At 40.5% G+C, this 15,278-nt stretch overlaps 1 protein-coding gene across 2 annotated transcripts in view; it reads right to left on the bottom strand.

Annotated features, from left to right (window-relative positions):
- Window positions 1–10,799, bottom strand: part of LOC309504233 (putative RNA-directed DNA polymerase from transposon X-element) — a 126,947-nt gene extending 116,148 nt beyond the window's left edge. Inside the window, exons 1-2 of one of the 2 annotated variants that reach the window (XM_082177261.1) lie at window positions 8,798–10,799; window positions 7,619–8,626 (exon numbers count right to left, since the gene is read on the bottom strand). In XM_082177261.1, coding sequence (XP_082033387.1) covers window positions 7,827–8,626; window positions 8,798–10,733 — 2,736 coding nt within the window. In that variant the 5' untranslated portion in view covers window positions 10,734–10,799 and the 3' untranslated portion in view covers window positions 7,619–7,826. Of the gene's footprint in view, window positions 1–7,618 lie in introns of both variants that reach the window. The other variant, XM_082177260.1, reaches the window with a different exon arrangement.
- Window positions 10,800–15,278: the final 4,479 nt, after the last annotated feature.

The following is a 15,278-nucleotide window of genomic DNA, read 5'->3' as shown; positions in this document are numbered from 1 at the left end:
TGATATAATTGGCACAAACTGGTGAATCAACTCAAGTCTCGCCAGTAAGGAAGGCCACAGGTGATTCTTGCGGTGGGGAGTGTTACTTACTCATGTTAATTATCTCAGCGGTATGTAAGAGACTATTCTCACCTGCTTTTTCAGAAATTACAATGTCATTCACTGGGCATCTCACCTAACTAGAACTTTTTATAATCAGGTGAGTCTTTAATTTGTGACAATTTTTACACCCAACTTTTAGAGACGTTTTTGAACGACAAGAAGAACAGTCAAAATTCTACTCGTTGTTATAGTGTCTCTAAAGTGTCGTTGTTATAGTGTCTCTTTCTCATATCGTCATCCTCTCCGGCCAATTACCTATGTACTTAGCAGGCTGCATGTTGTTCATGTAATTTAGTGATGGCAGGGAGTTCCATTAGCAATATGGAAATTATGCTTTTACAATGCAACTATCTCCAAAACACACACACACACACACACACACACACACACACACACACACACACACACACACACACACACACACACACACACACACACACACACACACACACACACACACACACACACACACACACACACACACACACACACACACACACACACACTCTCTCATTTAGTCCTAGTTAACACTTTTCCCAAAAACTTTTAGGACCTTTTCTCTATTGTAATATTCTGTCAATTTTGTCATGCCATAGAAATGGAACAAAAGACAAAATGTGTTTCTTATGAGGATCAAGCTATTTGTAGAAAATCAGTTGGTTTGCAGTGGTTTCAGAACTGAATTTCTCTCAAGGAGATTGTCTTTCTGGTCTTTCCTAGAAGTGATAATTTATCATAGACAACATACTGTACAATGCAGTATGAAGAGGAGAAGGTTGCTCAAAAAAGAATGAATGGGAGAAATCACTGTGCTGAAATGGTGTCTGAAGGAAAGGAAGTCTCTCCTTCAAGTTTGCCTTATTGGTTAAATATTTTTTTGTAAGCCTAAGTTTTAAGATAAAGACAGGAAATATATGTCACAATTCAAATTTTCTTGTGATTTGGCAAACAGAATTTAGTGTACCAGCCCTGTTGAGAAACTATTCTTTAACACCTCTAACAAACATAAGCAAACCACTGGTTCTTATATATATATATATATATATATATATGTATATATATAGACCCTAGTCACTAAAGGGTGAAAGAGCAATAATATATATATATATTGCAGGAGTCACTAAATATATATATACATATATATATATATATATATATATATATATATATATATATATATATATATATATATTTAGTGACTCCTGCAGTCCTTTAGGGAGAGGAGGAAGAAACAGAATAAAGATGGAGACATTTGATGGAAAGTCATTTAGACCAGCATGCTCTTCTCAATATGGCTTCCATGGGACAAGACAGCTGATGCTACTCTACAGGCAAAGGTCAAGACTATACTGTTGGAACCTAGACATTTGATGTCGTATAAAAGTATTTAAAACAAATATTATTTTTTTTTCCCTGCATGACCATACTAAAACATAAAAAAATAATGCATGGCCATACAAAAACATTCAAAATAATATAAGTAAAAAATAAATAAATACAGACCCCATAGTTTTGAACTCTAGTCTAGATTGCAGTCGATTAACATTCATGATTTCAACCCATCTCTCTGAACGTTAGGGAAAACAAAAACATGTTCACAATAATGCACTTGCAATTCATGTCAATGAGATAATGCATTCTAGAGAGTTTTTATTTCTTTATTTTTTTTACCTGAAATGTGCAACTAATATCGTTTCTTTTCCACAAAAATATGTGTTAGAGCTGTAGTTGTCTATAGTTTGTCTATAACTTTACATGGACGAAGTGAGTGCTTGAGCAGTATGCATCGTGGCATTTATCCAGGTGCAGTGCAGTGTCTTAATGTTAACTTTTTTTTGTTTTTTGCAAACTTGGGGATGTCAAAACTATTCCTGTGGTAATTGATGAGTCACAGAGGCTGTTAATAGAAATTAAATTGTATTGTAAATATATATTTTCATAAATATTTGACCAAAACTCACATAATATGATATCCCGCCAAGAGTCCCAAATGTTTTCAATTAATTTAATTTCCAGTTGGAACTACCGAATTCTCACTTTCCATAATGGAACGGAGCAAAAATATTTCCTTACATGCCATGCACTCTGATTAGAATATTGCGTTTGGCTAAATGCTGTTTTTATTTTCTTCTTTTTTTTTTTTTTTAAATAATTGCATCTGCTTGCCATTCCATGGGCTGATGGGATTGGACAGGGTTCTATTGTAATTTCTTCACAGTAAAACAGCATTGGGGAGCCTACGGTCTTCAGATATGCATACATTTACTCACAGCACAGCTACTTTATTTTCAATGCCATTTCACACGATGCCACGCTTTAGGCGTGTACTTGTCAAGCCTAAAGTGCCTTCAAGGTCATTAATATTTTATGTATGATTTTTTTTTTATTGCATCCAGTTTTAATATTCCCGGAATTGCACCAGTGGTTTACAGACCTACAGTATATAATCGCACAGAAAGATAAAATATACATTTAAACTACATTTAAAGTCAAGAGACAGAACTTAGGATGCAAACAAACTGATAAGGTCTGTGTTTGGTATAAGGATGACATGTAAAGCACACTGGAAGGTGAGGGAAGGTTTTAGTATCGAGGTGATCCACATGATTCATGGACGATTTAAAGAGCGATTCTGCCACCATCTCATTGGTGGGGATTATTAAAGGACGTTCAATCGGTTTGCTCCGGAGGAACTGGCGAGGACCCAACAGCAAATTCTCCAGCCGTGCTGAATCCATAAATCGCCCATTTACCATTAGTGACCCCAATATCTGTCACAGCAGTAGAATTATGGCCTTTCAAATGAAAATATCAAGTATTTTATTGAAAAAAGAAAATGTCCCCAGGTCCTCCTACAGCAAATGAAATTATGCATGACCTCTTCATTATTGAGTTTAATAAGTGATCCTGCAGTCCAACACACTTTTGAAGAAAATGACAGCGGATATGAGAGCTATGTGCCAACATTACCACACACCAAGATCATAAATTAACCAGGGTTCAGAGGGAAAAAAGCCACCAAAAGTGACACATACCCCAGAAAAATTTGAGCATAGCCCTTTCTGTTTGACAGACAAGTGAATTTCTTTAGTACTGTCAATGTTGTTTCTCTTGCACCCACCTGTTTACTCTTTTTCTCACAATCACAAGGGCAGTTACAATAGAGAAACAAGGCCGCACAGAAAAATGTCAGCAAAACATGTCTCTCATTGGTATTCATTGGCCCAGGGAATGCAAGATTGGCATCACGGTTTTCATTTAATCAGGTTCTTATAGGGGGGTCAGGAGCGGACCCTATGTGTGTTGGAGCCGAGGGGGTGCAGACTGTTAGAGGAGATTACCGGGGGATTGGCAAGGTGGTGAAGCCAAGAAGCAATAGAACCTGAAGCAGAGTTAAGTAATTGGATTCTTGTTGGGTAAATGAGTGGATGTGAAATTGTGTGTGTGTGTGTGTATGTGGAAATGTGTCCAGAGAAGGACATTCATTGGGAGGTACATGCCATAACCCTTTTCAAAAACACACTCTCGCACACATCCCTGTCCTGGTTGCTAAATAACACATGACTCAAGTGAAATGCGTTATCAGCACACACAACCAATAATGGGCCTTAGATTGTTATGCACTATTAATGTGTTTCAGAGAACAACTAGATTTGCACTTCCTAAAGGAAATAGCAGTGCTTGCTTGGCAGCAAAAGAGTTGTTAACGTTTTAGATATTTTGGTTACAATATTAGCTTGAAACGGAAGTTGCGATAGTCGTCCATACATATATACATAGTATAGTGTTGAAGGTTTCACGCCCATATATGGGCGTCCTGTCCTGGTGGCCAATCTTCACTAATTTTACTTACCATCAGTAAGAGCATAGTGTGAATGTAGAATTAGCAGAGCAATAGCCAGGGTCCCCGCGGATCCTTAAAAAGTCTTAAAAGGTCTTAAATTAGATTTTTTTTTAATTTAAGGCCATAAAAAGTCTTCAAAATACACATAAAAAAAAAAAAAGTCTTATTTTTACTTATGAAAGGTCTTAAATTTTAGACTTATCTAAATGCTTTCGAAATTAAAACTATCTAATTAGCGTAGGCCTACGTATTATTATTTTTTATTCTATCTTTGTGGATTTGCTTGTTCACGTGACAATTCGCGTCACTTACGGCAGCATATTAGCCTACATCTGTCTCCTGCACGCGAGAGGAGAGAAGAAAACGAGTAAATGTCAGTTCAATTGTAAGTTCATTCTTTATGTGCTTAGGAGTGTGCGATATTGTCTATGAACTATGATGATATTGTAATCATTGTTTTAACTATGTACGAGGCACTGCGAGTGCGAGCTGACATCGCGTTTGTCTCTCATGCTTGCTGTCAGCTGTGTCAGTGCAGTTATAGCTGTCCCCAAATTAGTTTTTGTCTATTTATATCATATTATGTTGTTATATTAGAATATCACATGAGCAAGAGTGCCATTTTCCTTTGCACAATTGCAAATGTGCTATTTATTTTATACAACAGTTAAATTAACAAAGTTAACATTGTGAGTTACTTTTTGGACACAATATTGTCAATTTTCACTTTATATCACCGACGATAATTTCATAATGAAGCCGTGGTCCAACAGACAGCGCTGATTTTTTTTTTTTTTTTTTTTTTTTTTTTACTGAAATCCGCGTTTTGAACGAATCATTTTAACGATTCAATGAACAATCACTTGTTTTTCTGAATGAATCAGCCGTTTGAACAAATCTGGTGAATAAATGACTCCAACTATTGGCTTAAGACAGTGACTTGCCGCCACTTACTGGTGGTTTTAGTTTCATATTTAAAGTATCCTTTAATTAAAACGTTAAAATTATAAATCATTTAATATTTAAATATTGAATAGCTTTATTTATGCAATTGTAAATGAAGTGTAAATATAGTAGGCTAATGCCAGTTTTGATGCCGCTTCTGTGTCACCTCTGCACTGCAAGGATGGATTTTAATTGAATGATTTATTTTGACATTGGTACTGTGTTATTCTAATATAATTTAATTTGAATGTTAGAATTTGACATAAAAGGTGATGCATACCTCTAAATACGTTTAGAAACAATGTCCATATTTAGGTGAAAATGCCCCTGGAAATCAATTTAGGGTGGCAAATATTTCCCCTTAATAAAATTTTTAATTTCGGTCACTACTGTGAACTGACCACTGCATAGAATATAAAGAATATGAATATCTTCGTGGGTCTGCTGTCAACAACAGGCCTAAACCAGCCAGGGTACCAGTACAAAGACACAATCAGTAAAATATCATCTAATTATTATCAACAAAACTTTGAAAATATCTAGACATATTTTTTAATTTCGGTCACTACTGTGAACTGACCACTGCATAGAATATAAAGAATATGAATATCTTCGTGGGTCTGCTGTCAACAACAGGCCTAAACCAGCCAGGGTACCAGTACAAAGACACAATCAGTAAAATATCATCTAATTATTATCAACAAAACTTTGAAAATATCTAGACATATTTTTGTCAATATTGCGCACCCCTTATGTACGGTATTAATTTTGATTTCTTCAATTTGACTTTAAAAATTGTGCAGATACCCTGATAGCACATCAAATTTTGCAATTCACTCAACATAATGGGAAGCTATGGAGCCTCTGAGGGGAAATTATTTGGTGGTGAAAAAAATGAGATGGGAGGAAAAATAATATAGTCAATGCTTTCGTGTTCTCTCGCAAAATGTTTGAGTTCCCCCGAGAAACTTTGCGTTCCCTTGAAAAAACTTGCAATCACAGTGTGGCACATGTTCTTCACACCGGCAGTTAGGGAGGGGCCCTGCCATAATCTGGTCCCTGGAATTCCATTACAATATTATTGTTTTTACTGTATTTTGGATCAAATAAATGCAGCCTTGGTGAGTAGAAGAGACTTATTTTAAAAACATTTTAAAAATCTTACAGATCTAAAACTTTTGAACGGTAATAGGAGGAGACTGGGGAGTGTTGTAACACTTGGTCAGATGTAAAACTGTCAGTTTGACAAGTCAGAAAAGAGCTGTGGTGATTATCTGTGGTCGTTATCACACTTCCATCACCTTTTTGAGCTCACGGGAGAAGTGCCATGTGTCTGTGGGTGATTTTATAAAAAAAAAAGAAAAGAAAAGACTTTCAGAAAAGAAAGTATTTTTTTTATATCAAGATTATTTTCATTTTGTAGATACAATTATTTGACCTACGTATCCGTAGCTGTTTCTTTAGTTTAACTTTATGCTTTGCATTTGCATATACTAACTACAAACCCACCTGCTAAAACAGTTCCAGTACACATCCAAGTGAGTTATATTTGTAGCAGACATATGTGGCTATGGTGTATCAAAGTTTGGGAAATCTAACACAAACAACCACTGAGTTACTGATGCTCAAACAAAAAGTGTTATGTATATATATATAACGCTTTTGTGTGTATGTGTGTGTGTGTGTGTGTATATATATACATACATACATACATACATACAGAGAGAGAGAGAGAGAGAGAGAGAGATGTAAAGATGCCCATAGGTGGTTTAATGGATACAAGAAAGAAAAGGCCAGTCACGGTCTGTTAGATTTGAATAGGGAAAGTTATGCTCTTTCGAGATGTGTAGCACCTCATTTTGAAAGTAGATGAAAGTAGGCATCTGCTGTAGGGGTCGACCGATTATTGGCGCCGATATTAAGCATTTTTATGGTTATTGGTATTGGCCATTTTCAAAACCGATTTGCCGATAAAATAATTTAATTTTGAAATGTGCTATATTTGGCTCTGACGCAGCCACCTCTGTTGGAACTCACCACTCTGTAGACTAGACCAATGTCCTTGCCCATCTGATTTGTTGGGAGTCACGAGTTCGACCAGTAAACGTGGAAAGCTGAAGGCACTGAAAGTTTTGCACTCTCACACCGAAAGCAGTTGCTGACTGGAGTTGCTTCACTCAATACACACATCAGTTGTCTCTCAAAGTTAAGGCAGCAGCGGACTTTGCTGAAGTTGCAATAAATCACTACACTGAAGTTGCAAAACACCTCAATATAATAGGGCCCTGTGATTTCCGCGATGCAGAAAACACGGACGGAATCGCGGAATCCTGTCACAAAAACGTAATTTACTGTATAAAGCGGAATTTCACGGAATTTGTCAATTTTTTTATGAATTAAAAGCAGGTCAGTACAAATCAAATAGAATTTCTAACCGCAAAAAGACTGCGTGTCTCTAAATGAATGGCGCAGATGCGTGATTTCATTTACCACACACACACACTGGAGCACGCGTGATGCTTGCGCTGTTTTCAGCCTCAGCCACATCATTATATGAGGACATAATTGCATAAACATCATCTCCAGAGCCGCTTTGAGTCACGTCATCACTTTTTAACGCTTCAACTGAGAAAAGCTATCGTCATATCAGAGCCCATCTACGGAGAGCCTTGGCACTTCCTATTAGCCCCATTGTATCGATCTTGGTTGCAGTTCCATTAGAATTACATTTACATTTACATTTAGTCATTTAGCAGACGCCTTTCTCCAAAGCGACTTACAGATTAGGACAAAATTCAGCGAGTCATCATAAAGAGGCAAAAGCAACAACAACGCAAGAAGTGCTCAAAGTACGAAGTTCAGGTATTATTCAGAGTAGCATAAGCCTGATAAGTGATGTTACAAAGGGAAAGGAAAACTTTTTTTTTTTTTTTTTCTATAAGGTTAAGTGCTCACGGAAGAGATTGGTTTTCAGCTGTCTTTTGAATGTTGTCAGGGATTCTGCATTCCGGATGAGGGTGGGGAGAGCGTTCCACCAGCATGGAACTGTGAATGAGAATGTTCTGGAAAGTGATTTTGTGGCTTTCTGTGATGGAACCACGAGACGTCGCTCGTTGACCGATCGTAGGTGTCTGGTAGGGATGTAGACTCGTAGGAGTGAGTGAAAGTAGGAGGGAGCTGAGCCTGTGATAGTTCTGTAAGCAAGCGTCAGTGCCTTGAACTTGATGCGAGCAGCGAGAGGTAGCCAGTGCAGAGAGATGAACAGAGGAGTGACGTGGGCCCTCTTGGGCTCGTTGAAGATAAGACGAGCTGCAGCATTCTGAATCATCTGTAGGGTTTTGGTTGCACATGCTGGAAGTCCAGCCAGAAGAGCATTGCAGTAGTCAAGCCTAGAGATGACCAGGGCCTGGACGATGAGTTGTGTTGCATGCTCAGTTAGGAAAGGCCTGATTTTCCTGATGTTGTGCAGTGCAAACCTGCATGATCGAGCTGTCTTTGAAATGTGATCTGTGAAGGTCAGCTGGTCATCAAACGTTACTCCAAGATTTCTGACCGATCTTGATGGGGTGATTAATGATGACTCTAGCTGGATGGTGAAGTCGTGCTGTAGAGACGGATTGGCAGGGAGGACGAGAAGCTCAGTCTTTGCCAGGTTGAGCTGCAGGTGATGTTCCTTCATCCATGTGGAGATGTCCGCCAGACAGCTTGAGACCCGTGCAGCTACTGTGGGATCATCTGGTTGAAAGGAGAGGAAGAGCTGCGTGTCATCAGCATAGCAGTGGTAGGAAAAACCGTGTGCCTGTATGATGTGTCCCAGTGATGTGGTGTAGATGGAGAAGAGGAGGGGACCAAGAACTGAACCCTGGGGAACCCCTGTGGTCAGCTGATGTGCTCTGGATACCTCACCTCTCCATGCGACCTTGAAGGACCTACCTGTGAGATAGGACTCAAACCAGTGGAGTGAAGTTCCTGTGATGCCCAGTGATGAGAGGGTGGACATAAGGATCTGATGATTCACCGTGTCGAAGGCAGCAGACAGATCCAGGAGAATGAGGACTGAAGATTTGGAAGCAGCTTTTGCGATCCGTAGGGCTTCTGTGACTGACAGTAATGCAGTCTCAGTTGAGTGTCCTTTCTTGAAGCCAGATTGGTTGACATCCAGCTGGTTGTTTAGAGACAAGAAGGATGTTAGTTGGTTGAAGACAGCTCTTTCAAGTGTCTTCGCAATGAATGGTAGGAGAGAGATAGGTCTGTAATTGTCTACAAATGATGTGTTTAGCGTTGGTTTTTTGAGCAGTGGAGTAACCCGAGCCTGCTTGAATGCTGTAGGGAAGGTGCCAGTATGGAGGGATGAGTTGATGATGTGTGTGAGTGATGGTAGAAGTGTGGGAGAGATGGCTTGTAGAAGGTGTGAGGGGATGGGGTCAAGCGGGCAGGTGGTAGGGTGACTGGAGAGGAGAAGTGTAGATACTTCTTCCTCGGTTAGCGAAGAAAAGGAGGACAGAGGGATATTGGCTGTGGAAGGGGTCGGTCTGGGTTCCTGTGTGTGTGGAGCTGAGAACTGACTGCTGATAGCTGTTGTTTTGTTGGTGAAGAAGGTCGCAAAATCGTCAGCAGTTAAGGAGGAGGCGGGAGGTGGTGGAGGTGGACAGAGGAGAGAGTTGAATGTCTTGAAGAGTAATCGTGTGTTGGAGGAGCTGTTGATCTTGTTGTGGAAGTATGAAGATTTTGCAGCATGAACATCAACAGAAAAGGAGGAGAGGAGGGATTGATACATACTCAGGTCAGATGCGTCTTTTGATTTGTGCCATTTCCTCTCCGCTGCCCTGAGTTTGGTCCGGTGTTCCCGAAGAACCTCAGATAACCAGGGGTTAGAGGGAGTAGTGCGTGCTGGCCTGGAGGAGAGAGGGCAGATAATGTCTAGAGAAGAGATTAGAGTGGAGCATAAGGTGTCCGTTGCGGTATTCACATCCAGAGATGAGAATTGTGAGGGTGGGGGAAGAGAGGATGACACGGCAGAGGAGAGATGGGAGGGGGAAAGTGAGCGCAGGTTTCGTCTGAAAGTGACTGGTGGTGGGGGTGGGGGTGCAGGGGTAGAGAGTTGTAGACTGAAAGTAATGAGGAAATGATCTGAAACGTGGAGAGGTGTCACCAGGATGTTTTCTGTGGTGCAGTTGCGTGTGTAAACCAGGTCCAGTTGGTTGCCTGATTTGTGAGTAGCTGTGGTGATGAGTCGTTTGAGATCGAAAGAGGCTAGGAGAGAGGTGAAGTCTGTTGCATGTGGCTTTTCGAGATGAATGTTGAAGTCACCGAAGACTAGAAGTGGGGTGCCGTCCTCAGGGAAAGTGGACAGCAGCACATCCAGCTCATCTACAAAGTTACCCAGCTGACCTGGGGGGCGATAAATGACTACAATATGGATTTTAATGGGGGTTGTAAGTGTAATAGCATGATATTCAAATGAGTTGTTGTTGCATAGAGAAGAGAGCGTGGAGTATTTGCAATTGTTAGAAACGAGAAGCCCTGTACCCCCACCTCTCCCAGACTGGCGAGGGGAGTGGGAGAAGGAGAAATTGCTAGAGAGAGCAGCAGGGGTTGCTGAGTCTTCTGGACGAATCCAGGTCTCAGTCAGCCCCAAGATACTAAGAGTAGAATGAGATGCAAAGGCTGGAATGAAGTCAGCTTTATTGACTGCTGACTGACAATTCCATAGACCCACGGAAAGAGAGAGAGGAGTATGTGAGGATGTGAGGATGGGACGCAGATTGGCAGTATTGCGCTGCCTATTGCGCGTGATGAAAGGACGGTGCCGAGAGATAACAGGAATGTATTGAAAGCACATGTTGATGAAGGTGAACAATAAGATAAGTAGAGGGAAGAAAAAAAGGGGAAGAGGAGATACGCAAGTGCCTTTCTGGTGTCCTTGCTCGGTGGAGTCGCGCAGGTAGAGTCGCTGGTCTTTACCCGAGTCGGTCTTCACACGAGGAGGCTGAACACGAGAGCTGAATGCTTCCGCTGACGCTTCCGCGGCAGCGTGCAAATTACACAGATATACAGATAATGCTCTCACCGCTTGAGTGAGTACAGCTGTTTCGTTCGGGCAATTAAGTCAATAACGGCAAAATGTGTCAAATCTAAAGTGCTAGGAGCAACGGCTTAAGTTACGTGCAAATTAGGTTGCTATAAACAGTTACATGTGTTTCGTTCGCGGCTATTTCTCTAAAGTGCCAATGCGTCTAACTGAAATACAGGATTATGTCAAATTAAAATTACAAAAGAACAAGAAAATCGAAGATGGCCTTACCTTGACTAAAATACAGCACTGAAAAATCAGGAGAACAAGGTATTCTAGAGAAAACCACTTGCGAGCTGCGTGCCTCTAGTATGCTGCCCGCTGGTCCTATTGAAGTGATCTGAAAGCCCTTCTATTGAAAGAATTCCACTGGAGGTGATCGCGGGCGAGTGCAGACTGAATGGGAGTCAATGGGGCTAGACGGCTAAATTTGTCTCTTTCACCCGATTGCCGTTGAGAAATCTCAGATTTTATTGTAGGTTTTGCAAGTTCAACATGGGTTATAGGTCGAAAATTGAATGAACGAGTACTTATGTCCTTTCGATTTCTTACAGGTTGAGTTGTTGTTGCCCATAACACGCTAGCATTCTGCTAATGAACGCTGATTGGTCAGTGAAGGACTGATTACGACCAGAGATACCGCTTGATGGCATCGTGGCATCCGAAGCGGGACCAGAAACAAACAAAACAAAAACTCTTCAAGCACGTGTATTTACCTGTGTCAGCTGTGTTGTCGATGCCTCGAGAGAAAAGAAAGTGCCGAGCGCGAATGCACCAAAGCGACTGAAGGATTGCCGTCAAGCAGTATCTCTGGTCGTACGATGTGTATGACGTTTTAAAAGACTTTTTAAAGCAAATAAGTGACTCTAAAAAATCTAACACCCAGCAATGTGTAATTTCTTTGCATCTCCTTTCGAATACAACATTCAAATTACTAGACAAAAAATTATATCCTGAGAAAAGTGGATTTTGATGGTTTAGTGTCATAGACCTCCATTCATTCTGCACTCGCCTGCGAGCGCCCCCGCATGGACAGAAACGTGTTATTGCAGCCAGTCCAGAAACCGGAAGTAACCAGAGAGTGCCAATTCTCTTCCTATTAGACATTCTCTGGTCATAACATAAACGCACAGAAACGCAAAGATCTCCACGGCAACCTGTCAAAATAAAAGTTCGGTTTTTCATAGGGCCCTAAAATGTATTTTTTGTTAAACTGTAAATAAATGTAATAAGTTTGATGATTTCAATGAATTAGAAATGCTTTTTGATTACTAAAATTTTATTTAACAATTAAAATAGAGTCTTTAAATTTTACAAAATGTTTACAGAATGCTGCTGGGTGCTTCCTGCACTTTTCAAGTTATTATTATTATTATTATTATTAATGTTATTATTAACAGTTCTCAGATTTGAAGATATGTTTAAAAGCATTTAAAGAAAGTATTTGTCAAAACCCTTTGTTATTCTTAATTTTGACATTCATTTACATTTTTACACTAGACATAGGCTATATATCGGTTCAAAATATCAGTTATCGGTCTAATTGATCTGTAATAATCGGCATCGGTCCTGAAAATCACATATCGGTCGACCCCTAATCTGCTGTTAGGGGAAGAACCTGAAACTTTATCAGATTTTCTGCTGGTAGTGCATCAGTGACCTTTGCAAGCAAAAGCAATTATTTTTGTGTTATTTGTTGCTTATAAAGTAGATTCTATTGAATGTGTTACATGAAGATTGATATGATTATCTAATCCGATTACCGATACCAATTAAAGATTCCATTCATGGATTTGCTCTTTCACCCAACAGTATGTGCAAAAGTCTGCCTTTCACCGGGGACATATCATACAATCTGACAAGCACCGACAAGACAGAAAAAATTGCACTAACCCAATGTGAGATTTTCATACATACATTAATCTTAAATGTCTTAAGTGTAAAGTTTATAAAAGCCCAAAGTTTTAATAGAGTCTATGAAGTAAGCATTTGACCACCTTGTCTGAAGGTGATGGAGATCAGTTATCAGGTTGAAGGTCAAAGTACAATGTGACTTGCTATGCAATGGGGTCTTATTTCCCCCCCCCCCTGATTATTTACTAGTAGATTTCAGAAAGATGGACGGTGGAGGGACATTTGTAGCCATGAGCGCCAGGAGAGAGGTAAACTAAACGTTCTTGTGCAATTTACATTGTATTAGATAATCAAGTTCCTTCTGAATCTTGCATTAAGAACAACATGCAGTCGCTGTAAATGTGTCATACCTTAATGCAAAGATTATGACCCCAGAAAAATGTAGCACAGTGTCTAATTCTGATGTTGTGTTATGGTAATTCAGAGCAGAAGCATATTGTGTGACAGTAAGCTGGCGTTGGTCTCACAAGGGCGAGCGGAGGTAAGCAGAGATGGGCTGTGCTTGTACCGGTGAAGAATGCCGTATTCAGTCACCATTACAGAGAACTCAAAAGACTCCCGGCAGAAAGTCTCAAGGTAGCATCTCCGATGTAACCAGTCATGCGCGACCAGCAGATTGTCCTTCATTTACTGTCTACCCTGTCTTTCGTTTCCCCTTCTCGTTCACTCTCCAGTTCATATATAACCCCCTTTTCCAGCGCACACACTCTGCGCCCCGCATCAGCAGCCTTGAGGAGGTAAATGGTGTAAAGCTGACTGTTGGCTCCATCCGTCTCCTGGGCTTGTGCGCCTGCGTGTGTGCTTGAGGGGGGGTGGGTCGGTAGGTTGGCAGCTCCACCAAGATGAATCACCTCTACTCTCCCACAATATATTCATCTGGTTCCTCCGTTCCCCATCTCCAAAAGCACTGTGGGGAGACGTACTCTGCCGTCTATTAGTCAGTCATTGGGGGGAACAGATGTGATGTGTAAAGCCTGTTTTTCTTCTCTTTTCTCTCCTAATGAATTAGAGCAGTTGGTGTCTTAATCTTGAAAAAAAGATCACATCCGCTTTGATTGGGACGCAGAAAAGCAGAACAAAAAGACCTGTTCTCAATTAGAACAACTGTCTTTTTATATTTTATCTCATTGCGACTGTTTAGATGGAAATGACTGTATGCCAAGGGCCCTGATTGGACGGAACGGCCTCTCCCTTCCCCTGGCTGCATCCCCCATTATATATATGAGCACCATTTTTCAAACTAAATTGAGCCCTTTTGGAAGCAGTCTGCCAATTCTCTTCTTTGTCTGAAAATTGTTTGAATATTCGGCGGAGTATTCCAGATGGCTGATTGCCTAACATTCTTGTTTTTTCCTCCCTCTTCTTCTCATCAGATGTTGCCAACTGGTGTGAAGGGGCCCGTCTCTCCTCTATAGTCAGCTATTAAAAACTAAATCTCGCATTGTACGGCTCTTTGTAACAGATGGTAACCCTTCTACCCCTTTGCCAAATTTGGCACTGCAAATAAGTGTTTGTGCAAGTACGATGGAGGGAAGCGGAGTAAGAGCGAGACGGAGAAAGGCGGATTTTATTCTCTGCTTGATAGCACTGATTTTGTCTGTTCTCGTAGAGGTATTGGCAAATTTGAGTCCATAAGCAGCTGCCAAATCAATAAATGTCGCACAACATATCAATGGATTGTCATTGGATTTTTTTCCCTAAATTTCCATTCCTAAACTTTAGTAGAGCTGATAACAAATCATCTTTGTTGTGTGTTCACATAAAAATGAAAATTCTGTCATTTGGTCGGCCCGATGTCGTTCCAAACCTGTATGACTGACTTTCTTCTGTGGGACACAAAATATTTTTTTGTTTTGTCTGTACACTCAGTCAATGGGGTCCACTGTTGTTTTGGACCCCAATGACTTTCATTGTATGGACAAAGCAATTGAAGCATTATTCAAAATATCTTAGTGATGCAGGTTTTTTTTTAACCCATTTGTCTTCACGGTTGAAGGGCAAGTCACGGACATACCCTTTAACTTAGCTGACCGGTTGTCTGCCTCATTGCCTTTAATGTCACACAGCAGTAATATATGACATGCTCGTCTCGGCATCCATCGATGTGGGTCCTGTCAGGGCTGACAGATGTCTCTGGCCTCTGGTGCGAGGCTCACAGCAGCACCTGGCCCAGATGTTAACCGGTCGGGGGAGTAAGCAAGAGATGTCACTGCCTTCAGGTCACCTTACACTCACTAATCTGTCTTTGTGGCAGTCTGGACGGTTCCATCTCCTCTCTGATTAGGTCTATTAGCTGTTGACATCCTGTCTTCTACATTCTCCAAGTATCTTTTTACATCCTCATCTCTGCTGAATAGAGTTGCAATTCGTTTTAGTGGTTCATTTAATTCAGATGGCCTG

The sequence above is a fragment of the Leuciscus leuciscus genome (assembly GCF_965113295.1).
Source record: "Leuciscus leuciscus genome assembly, chromosome: 8".
Classification (NCBI taxonomy): Eukaryota; Metazoa; Chordata; class Actinopteri; order Cypriniformes; family Leuciscidae; genus Leuciscus; species Leuciscus leuciscus.
This window is presented reverse-complemented; position numbering and strand designations above follow the sequence as displayed.